The sequence below is a fragment of the Helobdella robusta genome (genome assembly GCF_000326865.2).
Source record: "Helobdella robusta unplaced genomic scaffold HELROscaffold_29, whole genome shotgun sequence".
NCBI lineage: Eukaryota > Metazoa > Annelida > Clitellata > Rhynchobdellida > Glossiphoniidae > Helobdella > Helobdella robusta.
Window position 1 is genome coordinate 2,049,940 of NW_008704475.1, and position 11,888 is coordinate 2,061,827.

General features: G+C 32.2%; 1 protein-coding gene across 1 annotated transcript in view; it reads left to right on the forward strand.

The window, feature by feature from the left end:
* Positions 1 to 648: 648 nt before the first annotated feature.
* Positions 649 to 11,888, forward strand: part of HELRODRAFT_185681 (hypothetical protein) — a 30,257-nt gene continuing 19,017 nt past the window's right edge. The window contains exons 1-4 of the mRNA XM_009020884.1: positions 649 to 708; positions 7,935 to 8,048; positions 9,763 to 9,849; positions 11,085 to 11,214. Coding sequence (XP_009019132.1) covers positions 8,007 to 8,048; positions 9,763 to 9,849; positions 11,085 to 11,214 — 259 coding nt within the window. The 5' untranslated portion in view covers positions 649 to 708; positions 7,935 to 8,006. The remainder of the gene's footprint in view (positions 709 to 7,934; positions 8,049 to 9,762; positions 9,850 to 11,084; positions 11,215 to 11,888) is intronic.

Genomic DNA, 11,888 nt, shown 5'->3' on the forward strand with positions numbered 1-11,888 from the left:
TCTCATATATCTCCATATCTTGTTCTCTTGCACTGGCTACCTATAAAATATAAAATAATTTTAAAAATTTGCACGTTCATGTATAAGTCTCAATCTAAATTATTTCCTAAGTACTTATCAGATATATTAATTGAACCTAAACGCCCCGGTTTACGATCGTCTTCTTCTTCTCGCTTTTTCTTAACTCGTGTTAAACACTCTTTTGCCAAATCTGCTTTTGCTTTTTCTGGTCCTTTTCTCTGGAACTCTCTACCTACTTCTCTAACTATTTCTCCATCACTTGCGAAGTTCAGAGCGGATCTCAAGACCTATCTGTTTTCAAAATTCATTGAGGAGCGCTGTTGAACATTGCGGAAATAGCGCTTTATAAGCTAATTGATTGATTGATTGATTGATATATGATTAGTACATGATTTTTTTCTATATACCTACATTATATATATAGAATAAAACATATGATCTGCTTGATAATTAGATTATGAACATAAATTAACTAAATTATATGAATTAACCATTATATATATTCATGGAATTAACTTATCTGAAAAACAGACAAAAAAACTGGTGCTACTGCTTGAAAATTTACATTTAAAAATTTAAAAGTTAATCTATTATTCTAATTCGCTCGAAATGTCGAACAGTGCGTCAATTGCGCGTTTGATATCTTGTAAAAAGTTTATCCGACCGTTAACAAATATCCTACAAAAAGTAAGATTATTTCAATATCTGTTCTCTTATATTCAATATTTTTTACTTTTTCTGTACATTTCTTAATAAATTACGGTAAAAGTACACTAGTCTGACTACACATGCAATTTTATTATTTTTGTGAGATAAGCATGAACGTGAGAGTATATAAATAAAGTGAACCAATTAATCAATTAGTTTATAAAGCGCTATTTTTGTGATGTTCAACAGCGCTCCTCAATGAAAAACGTGAGATAGATACTCCTATGTTATTGTCCATATTTATAAAATATAAACAATCATAATGTACTTTTAATAAATTAACTCCGCCCATTTTGAATTATCTAGCGCTTGATTATTTATTTATATCAAATTGAAAATGATTTAATTAGGTAAGTTTTTTAGGTCATTACTTGTCAAATAGTTGAAATAGTGAACATTAAATAAAAAAAGTTAAAATATGAGTAAATTTCTGTTTTGATAACAATCAATAAATTGATTGCTTATGGAGTGGTTAACAGGGTTAGGGCCTCCCTTTTTAAAAAAAAAAAAATCAATCATTTCACAAATATGGAGTGGTTAAAATTTTCAATCATTCGTGAAATGATTGAAAATTTTATTAAAAATAGAGGCCCTAACCCTAACCCTGTTAACCACTCCATAAGCCATTGATATTTGACAAGTAATGATCTAAAAAACTTACCTAAGAATTAACTTGTATTTACTTGTATTAAATTACTTGCCTAAGAATTAACTTGCATTGAATTATTCTCAATTTGATATAAATAAATAATCAAGCGCTAGATAATTCAAATAGGATGTAGTTAATTTATTAAAAGTACATTATGATTGTTTGTAAACATGGATTATACCATAGGAGTACCTATCTCACGTTTTACTAATGAATTTTATAAACAGATGGGTCTTGAGATCCTCTCTGAATTTTGTAAGGCTTACAAAGTTACAAAAACTTCTCCATCACTTACAGTGTAAGTCGTAAGTGATGGAGAAGTAGTCAAAGAAGGAGGTAGAGAGTTCCAGAGGAGAAAAGAGCCAGAAAAAGCAAATTCAGATTTAGTGAAAGAGTGGTTAGCATGAGTTGAGAAGAAAGAAGAACAAGAAGACAATTATAAACCAGGGTGTTCATGTTCAATTAACTATTAACCTAGATTAATAATGAAAATATGCACTTTTACAGTTTGAGATTAAATTTGAATTGTGTCAGGGTGAGAGTTAGGATTAAAGTTGGTGAAAGCAAAATGCCTTTATGTATTATTTAGATATTAAACATTTAACAAGTTATTTATACTCATACCTCAATGATTTAAAAAAAATTAATTAATTAAAATTAAAAAATTAATTAAATATTAAGCATTTAAAAATTATTAACTTTTGTAATGAAACACTAAATTGATGTTTGAAATGTTCTTAGTTATGAAGTATAATAACCCTCACCCTAACCCCTAACTTTTATGCAAAAATGTGGAATTTCATACCTACCAATGTTAAAGCAGTTCATCAAAGTATATCTTTATGCCCACCAACGTTAAAGAAACATAAAATTAGACTTTCATGTCTACTATACATAATGCATTTATTCTACACATATGATTGAAGTATATTTTCCTGCCTACCTTGCATCACCATTACAGCAGTTATGGCATTAAAAATATGAATTTGTCTTTTTAAAAACATTTTCATTATAAATATTTATAATAAATATTATTAATAAATAGCTATACTATTTCAATTTATTTCATTTTAAATGTTCTAAGTTATGGTTTATTTCAAGTGTAGGAGATTAACATTCTAATTTTTATTATTATTAAACTAAGTTCACCTTAAAGTTTATTTATACTCTCACTTCCATGTTTGTCTCATAAAAATAATTACACGCATAGTCAGACTTTTATACTTTTGCCTAAATTACTATTAATTATTAAAACAATTATTAAAATACATAACTGGTTTTTGTGATGACAAAGATATTGTTGGCAACGAGTAGTTGAGGCCTCCTCTTGTGTGAAATACACAAAATTACAAAGTTCACTTACCCCAAAACCTAACCAGCAACCACTATGCTAGATTCATCAGTATAGTGGTGTAGATGATATGTATGGGTGGGACTAACTTTTGGAAGCCTATTTTTAAAATGACGGATCCAATTTTTTATTTAATTTTATTTTTAAAACCGCACAATTTAATATATTTAGTTTGGCAGCAAATTATATTAATTAAAATGTCCTTAATATATTGAAAAATTAAATCCATATTTAATTACGAAAAGTTCTGTCTTTAAAGGATAATAATTGGCTAAAATTTAATTTCATTAACATTGACTCATTTTTCTTCTATTGACAATTTTATTTTATTCTAATTCTAATTTATTCTTGTTATATTATCAGAACATTGAAAAGCTATTTTAAGTTACACGGTGGCCAAGCCCACAAAAGTTAATTTTTTTGGTCTCCAAATCATTTATATTTTTTTGCTTTGCTTGATTAAATAAAAAATTTTTTTTTTTGTATATTTTTGAAATCAAAGGATTCAAAAATGTCGTTAATATATTTATAAATTAAATCCATATTCTATTTCTCAAAATTTTGACATTAATTTCAAATGTTCCTCTTTTCGAGCCATACTACTATTTGTCATACATTGCCATGCATATATCTAATTATAATAATAACGGTAGATGAAGCTGTAGAATATATCAATAAAACTGCAAAATACTTGGAGGATTTATTGGAATAACAAGAATTGAAACAGCATGAGAGAAATTGTGTTTGACAAACAATAGCAGCTGTACACATTTCAATGACACAAGAAAGATGTTTATTTTAGCTGACCTTGATGATTTGAATGAACAACCATCTATTGAAAGAGGAGGGAAGCAAAGGATTGTACATGATAAACTTGATGTAATGGCTCTTAGTAATCAGTTTCAATTATTTGATGTGTTTTCTGACACTCTTTAATTGCTCAATATTTTAACTAAAAAAGTAGCTTCAGAGGACATCCAGAAAGACTTACAGCATTTGATAAAGGAAAATTGCTACAAAAATTTTTGTTAATGATCGAATGCAGCTACATTTTAATGCCACAATATTTAACACACAACAAGAATAGATGCTGTCTTTGATAACTACAAAAATATTTCTATTAAATCAATATCAAAAGCAAAATGCAGAAACCATGCATCCCCTTGTCAGATGTGACATACAAAATTGGGGTGGATTCATTAATCTGATTGATAATAAAAAAGCTTTAACTCACTTTCCCTCAAATCAATTTATGGATATATCTTCTAAAAAAGATCTAAACCATGTGATATTAACAGCAAGAGGTTTTTACCAGTCTGATAAAGCTACTTCTACATCTGGCTTTTTGTCAACTCATTATTTGCAAATCATGAAGAAGCAGATACAAGAATTTGGCTTCATGCAAAAAATGCAACTAATAATGGATAAAACCGAATTGTTGTGCAATGTGAAGATCCAGATGTGTTAGTTAGGCTAGTAAATCTGTTCTAAGAAAGTGATGCAGATGAAGTATGGATATCAAAAGGAACTTCATCACAAAAAATATTCGTTCCACTACATACAATATTTTCCAGCATGCCAATTGATGTGCGATAATCTCTCATCGGATTTCACTCAATTACTGGAAGTGACACAGCCAGTCAGCCAAATGGCATTAGCAGGAAAATTGCCTTGGATTTTTATATAAAAAAATCCTATATTGCTAGCAGAAATTGGTGTGGGAACATACCGGATAGTATAAACATTTACTCGAATAATGCGGAAAACATCAAATCAATCAATATTCGAGTATTACAGTTTGGAAAAAAAAAGCCAGAAATGCTTCCTCCTACATTCGATTCATTGAAACTGCACATTAAACGTGCCCATTACCATTTTTGTGGAGAAACGCTCTTAAGTCTAAACCGTTGTTACCTGGTTTACTTATTGTGGGTGGTATGATGATAATGTTGAATTAAAACCCAAGTTAATGGAAAAATACCCATTTCCACCTACATACAAGCAATTCGCGCAATGTAGATGTATAACAGATTGTGCTCGATTTAACTGTTTGCACAGTGAAAATTTTTTACATCTATGCTTCCGATTGGACGTAATCAATTTTAAAATAAAGTTTATTTAGTATTCTAAGATAGTTAATAAATAAATTATCAAATTATTATAATTATGTAAATAAAATACTTAGTGTGGTATTTTGCGGCGTTTTTGACGTTTATTGATCACTTAGTTACTCCAACGTGCCGACGATACCTATTATCACCCACCATGATGCCTTCACAAACCAAAGGAGCAAAAATGAAAACGCTGTAAAACCTGCTCTGATAGTCAGCGGATTGGGACTAGAGCTTTGTGATTCATATCTGAAAGGAAACTGCATGGCGTTAAAAATCATGCTGAAAAATGAACAGTTTATGGTTAAAATCCTAAAGGAGGTTTCAAATGATGTGACGGAGATTCATGGCACAAACTAAAAGTAACGAAGAGATCTTAGCTAATCAAATATTACAGATTATAAATAAATTTAGGAAAGAAATCATGAAAATGCTTGAAAGATTTATATGAGATCAGATAATGATCTCATATAAATAATGTTATATCATGAATGAAAAGTCTAAACCTTTTCTGGAATAAACTAAAAAACTATTTTCAGAAGTACTCAGTTCTCAAGTGGCTGGGCTGTCTTAAAGATAAAATCAATGAAATAATTCGTGTATGATACAAATCAAAAGATAAATATAAACCTGTAAAGAAAACACAGAAGGAACAACGTTGTCATCTATAACATTCCTGAGGCAAACGATGAAATTGGTGGTCAAAAGCAGTTCTCAACATATACTTTAATAAGACAAGTGGAGTTGAGATGCCTATAACTAAGGCAGAAAAAACTATGAATCTTGATATACTTATAGACTCCAAGCTGATTTTCAACGATCATGTTTTTTAGACTGCTAGAAAAGCAAACAGAATGGTTGGTTTGCTAAAACGTTATTTCAAAAATGTCACTATAGAAGCTTTTTCGCTTCTTTTTAAATCTATGGTAAGGTCAGTTCTGGAGTATGGTAAGGTTGTGTGGTGCCCCTTTAGAAAATACCAAATTCAACACCTAGAAAGCGTCCAGAAACGAACATCCAGAATACCACTCCAATGCAAAAGATTAAAATACGAAGATAGGTTAAAGCTTTTGGGTGGTCTTCACTGGTTTACAGGCTCAGAAGAGGAGACATGATATCAACTTATCCATCGCTTAATGGACTGCTGGATATCGATATCAAACCAGACTACGCACCTACCATGGTGACAAGAGGAAATGGTATGAAGTTTGATTAAGTGGATGTGCAGAAAAGCTGTCAGAAAATAACGCTTCACCAACAGAATAGTAAATGACTGGAATGGCCTACCTGAAAAAGTGGTCAAATCAGCCAACATTACTAGCTTCAAGATAGCCTTAGATAAATTTTGGCAGAGTAAATTTTATATATGGAAGTAAAGATGTCAAGCCAAAAGATGTAATGTTAAACTGAACATTTTCAACAAAATATTTTAATTATGAATTATTTATTCTTAAAAACTGTTTACATTATGGTGGCAAGAGGCTTTGCCTGTGCTGCAAATTTATTCTATTCTAAATTATCGTGTCTAGAAGTGTGTGGTTGCTGTCTTCAGCATTTGAAAAGCATATTGTTATAGCGGTCACAAATATATTCGCTAGAGAAAGAAGGAACTGGAACCATCTGACAGCGAGATATCTAGGACATTCGAGAAGCGTTGGTAAGTCGGGTATATAAAGACGTGCAGGATATCAAATAGGGATTGTTAATGTCCAAAGCGGTGTTTGATATTTGACTCTGCGTTGTATTTTTATTGTATTTGCGATAAACGTTAGTGAATTGTTATTCGGAAAGCGATAGCTTCTGAACGTTAATTTGATAGTTTGCAAAAATTAACTTTTATTAGTAAAATTAATTAACGTTGAATACTGATTAACAGTATTATCGATTTGTAAATAAATCGATAGTTTTAAAGTTATATCGAGACCTACAGATTTACGGTGAACCATCGTTCTTTCTCGGTAGACGTCACTATTAGTGTGGTTGGCATCATTTAAAAAAGTTAGGTTAAATAATCTTCAATTAGAATAAAAAATAGGAATTTGTAATACCTTGACACATACAACCTAAAAACATCTATTTCTTTGTTAATGACGCTTGCCATGTGAAAGAGGATGTTGAAACGGTTGCCGCTGGATCGATCCTGATTTTACACCGTGCTCTATAAGAGCTTTGAAAAACGGTGGCTCACTTTTATAGCTGTATCTGTGAAAAGGAACAGCTTGGAGAGGTTATACACGAAGGACGCTACGTTGCATTATTTGCCATTTTGTAGTACTGCACCCTCGTCTGGTCATTTATTCTCTTCAAGAGTTAACTAGTTTTTAACGACAATTCTTTTAATGGATGAATGTTGCAGTGAGCTCCTCCTGTAACAAAAAAGTCACAAAAGTAAATCATATGAAATAAAATGTTATATAATATAACTTAATGTTTTAATACCTTTAATAGGTTATGAACTTTGTTATTGACGACGGCTCTGTCGGCTAACAGACTTTCAAATTTTTATTTATTTGTTGTTGTACATCCTTAAACTCCAGTTTGTAGAACTCTGAATATGTCACTGCAAGCATTCTCAATTGGGAAGCAATGTGTTGGGTGTAGTCTACGGCTTTGTCTCCAGCTATTGAAGAATACATAATTTTTTCGGGAGGGCGCGTGAACACGATGTACTTAAAGTACGTACTTATCGTTGACGGTAGTTGCGTTATGGCCTATCGTAGCGGACTCACAGTCCCACAGAGATGATGTCAGTTGTAAATTAGTGTATTCAACAAATGTCTAACAAAATGCAATACAATGTATTTAGTATCCATGTACTTAACTAACCCTGTCGTAATTCCACTAAGTTGTTGAATCTATCTAATTTTTACTAAATTAATGCTTTCATATCAAAAATATTTTATTTTGTTGTACCCAACATATAACCTGAATGTTTTGTTTTTTAATGGTGAGCAAAAAACTGTTAAGTAAAAAAAGACTACAATGATTAAATTATGCTTGATGTAATTGAAAATGTTATGAATAAGTTTTTCCTTTGCAGTTGGTGGTGTTTGATAAATTAATTTACACATAAATGATAACTAATTCTTTTCAGAGGTTCTTCAATGCAGTGAAGCCTGGTGTGTTGAACATTCCAGAAACGAAGGTAAGCACATTGAAGAATGGAATGTGGGTAGCCTCGGAAGATTCTGGAGCTCCAACTGCCACTGTCAGTGATGCACAATCAATGTGTTCTATTCAGTATTTATGACTGTTATCTGATACACATAATCGATATAATCTATTCAATATTATTTATATTGCTTTCTATAAACAATCTTTTTGCTTCGGCCAAAGCATGTTGTATTATAATCATAATAATGACAGAGTTAAGAACAAAATTATCAAACATAGGAATGATGCCCATTTTAAAAGTTTCCATCAATTTTTGCATTCTTATTGAAGTATTTTTAGGTTTCTAAACTCAGCAATGAAAATGTTCATTTTTTTGAAAATTTCAAAATTTCACTACCGTTGTTCTGTCTTGAATGACAGTGAACGAATGCATTGTAGACATCAATCAATCAATCAATCTTCATTTTGCGTCCAGAGACCCGGTTTTCCGAGGTAGGACGTACATACATAATATATTTCTTATGTGGATCAAAACAACAGCTAGAGGCTGGATGCTTCCACACTTACAGTTCGTGAATAATTAAGAATTAATTGTTGAGTTAGCACTGACAGTAGGAGTGCCATGTTTGGCGTTGTAGTTTCCTGTTGACCTGATGAGTTTACCAATTGTTCGAAATTCAAAGACCATCCTTTAAAGGTATAAGGAAAAATATACAGTACGCATGTTCAACGTGTGATGATGTATGGCAGTGAGACATGGGCTATGAAAGAAGGAGATATGCAGCGTATGGAAAGGGCAGAAAAAAATGATGATTAGGTGGATGTGTGGCGTAGCACTGAGGGAGAGGAAAACGAGTGAAGAGCTCCGACAAAGGTTAAACATAGTAAATGTGTGTGATAGGGTGAGACGGGGTAGATTGAGATGGGTCTGGGCATGTGGAACGTAGAGAGGAGGATGACTGGCTGTCAGCATGTAGACATGTGATAGTTGACGGGAAGAAGGATGGAGGAAGAGGAGGAAAAACTTTGAAGGAGTGTGTGGCAGATGACATGAGAAAGATGAAGTTGAGATGGGAAGATGCACAAGACCGCGATGTATGGAGGAGTGACATCCTTGGAACCGTCCAACCCGTGCAAGCGCGGAAGCACGGATGTTAAAACGACAATGATGATGATGATGATGATGATGATGATGACGACGACGATGATGATGTTTTAAATTTTTATGATACTGTGGACCCGAGCCGAGTTGACGTCAAAGTTTTCAGTGGAAGATCCCATGGAAATATGCCGTAATGCCGATTACAAAATGAATCTAAAATAAACTAATAAACAATAAATACTAAAAAGGTTTAATGAACTTTGTTGAAAATAATCAATATATAAGATAAGTGCGGGCATTTCTTTTTAAAAATATCTTTTTTCGTTCATGTAAGCAACGCAAAGAAATTTATTAAAAATCTCGTGTCTGACGCGACTACTGCGAGCATGTCCAAATGCAAGTTGGCACTGGCTGCCGTTCATAAAATGAGCTGAAAATTACTTTTTTCCCCATATTTAAACATAATAAACCTTTTCCTTTTTGAAGGTTATGCGTTTCTTGTTTTGACCTTCGAAAAATAAGGGACACCTTAACATACGTGCATGTCTGTCGCACAATTTAAAAGAAATGATTTTATAAATCTATGCTTGTTTACATGAAGAATCAAGAGTAATAATTTAAAGAAGATGAAAAATTAAAATTTTTTAAAAATTTCATTTCATTACAAGTTTAAATGTTTTTAACGGTAATGATTCGTGTTGATCAGGTTGGAATATGGATAGATGCAGGCAGTCGATTTGAAAATGAAAAGAACAATGGAGTAGCACATTTCCTCGAACACATGGCTTTCAAGGTTCAGTTAGAGCTGGAGTTTTTAAATTTTCATTGAGCGACCCACTTGTAAATGTTTTTATTTCACATAAATTTTATCCACATCATTTTTTCAGCGATTTATTCTTGTTCTAAAACTTAAACCGCAATTCAACTTACTTATGAGACTTATTACATTTTATGTGCATCACTTTTTAGCAGCTTAATCCGTTTCTAAGTTTCTACACTTATCACCGAGTTATTTCCATTTTATATTCTCACGTCTCTTTTTTTCGATCATGTTTATATTTATCAAGCTATTCATGTCATTTCTTTTCTACACTCTTGAGTGAGTGTTTCAGATTCTTTCTATTTCTGTCGTTTGCTTTTGTCTGTTCGCCGGCTACAAGTTTTTTAAAAATGTCCCCATTACTTTGGTTGTTAGGATTGAATGCTCAGATCATACACCTCCAACGGTTTTCCACCTTTCATTACTGCCATTGATTTGGCTTTGATTTATTATGATTTTTCCACGCGAGAAGGTCACCACCATCACCTTGTTTTAGTTTTTTTTAAATGTCTTTTCTAGCAGTATTTCCAAGGAAACCTTACAAGAAACCTGGTCTGCATCAACGAAAGTATAAATTTATTTTCAATTTGTACTCTATTGTACTTGCTTACATTACTAAATTTTTTTCTCATGAAAAAGCAGATTGCAACTTTGCTTGTATGTCGTAGAATGTGGCCTTACATTTTAATTTTAAATCAACACTTTCAGCAAATTAGATCAATCAACTGCTGTCGTCTTTTCCATGTATACTATATTTATTGTTTTTTTTATGTAAAATAATTGATCAATTTTTGGAGGCCCACTTTCCACCATGGCTCCACGACGTCCCTTCTCAACCTCTTGTAAGGGACAGTTGTTTATTTTTTGTCTGCAACATCTTGAGGTCCTCTGACAAATTTTATTTCAGATGTTCCAATTTGCTTTTTACTTTTTCTTTTTAATTTTTTTTAACCCAGCGTGTGATTGAGTGATTCGTCCCTTTCTTTTCACTCATCTTAACTTGTTTCTAAGTGTGATGACGTCCTGTCCTTTCTTTATAATTTCTTTCTTAGTGCATCAAGCTTTCATGGTTTATAATATCCGTCCGTGCTATGTGTTGTGTGTGTGTGTGGGTGTGTGCGTGTGTTTGTGCGTGCGAGTGTGTTGTGGTTTGCGTGTGTGTGGGTGTGTGTGTGTGTTATAATGAATAAAATGTTTTCCCATGTCAGGGTACAAAGAAAAGGTCTCAAATTGACTTGGAGTTGGAGGTGGAAAACTTGGGAGCGCACTTGAACGCATACACATCCAGGGAACAAACCGTGTACTACGCCAAATGCTTCTCTAAAGATCTTGAAACTGGTTCGTTTGAGTGTTTGTTCACGCTGCCTTGTGGTTTTCACGCTCTTCATCGACGTCTTTTAATTTTCTGTACACGTTTGACTTCTGTCTTTATTATTTTGACATTTCTCTCCACTTGCCTACCAACGACATCGGCTCACAATGAATTCAGTTCACCTTTCGAATATTCTTAATTTCATCACTCGGCTTCAGTTTAGATTTTTAAAAATCACGTAAATAACTTTTATTGGCATCCATTTTAAATCTTGGACTCAAAGTTCTTATTTATTTCTACACATACACACACACAGATACACACACACACACACATGCATATATATATATATATATATATATATATATATATATATATGTTGGTAATAGACCATAATTTTTACAATATTCTATAAATTCTACCGAATGTTTGGCGTTAATATGTTTGTAGTTCGTTTTTTAGATTTTTCTCACTAAAGTTTTTTGGTGAACGTTTAGTTTATTAAAATTCAAAATAAACTTATTTTTCGAATTCATGCTGCAAATAAGGCCATATTTCGATTCCGAATGAATCATCGTCAGTGCTCCTTGTTGTATATAGGGAAATATTGACTTTGTCAAGATTAACTTTGACGTTGTAAAAATTAACTTTGGTGTTGTAAAATTGAACTTTGATGCGAATTAGGTGTCAGGTTTCTTAA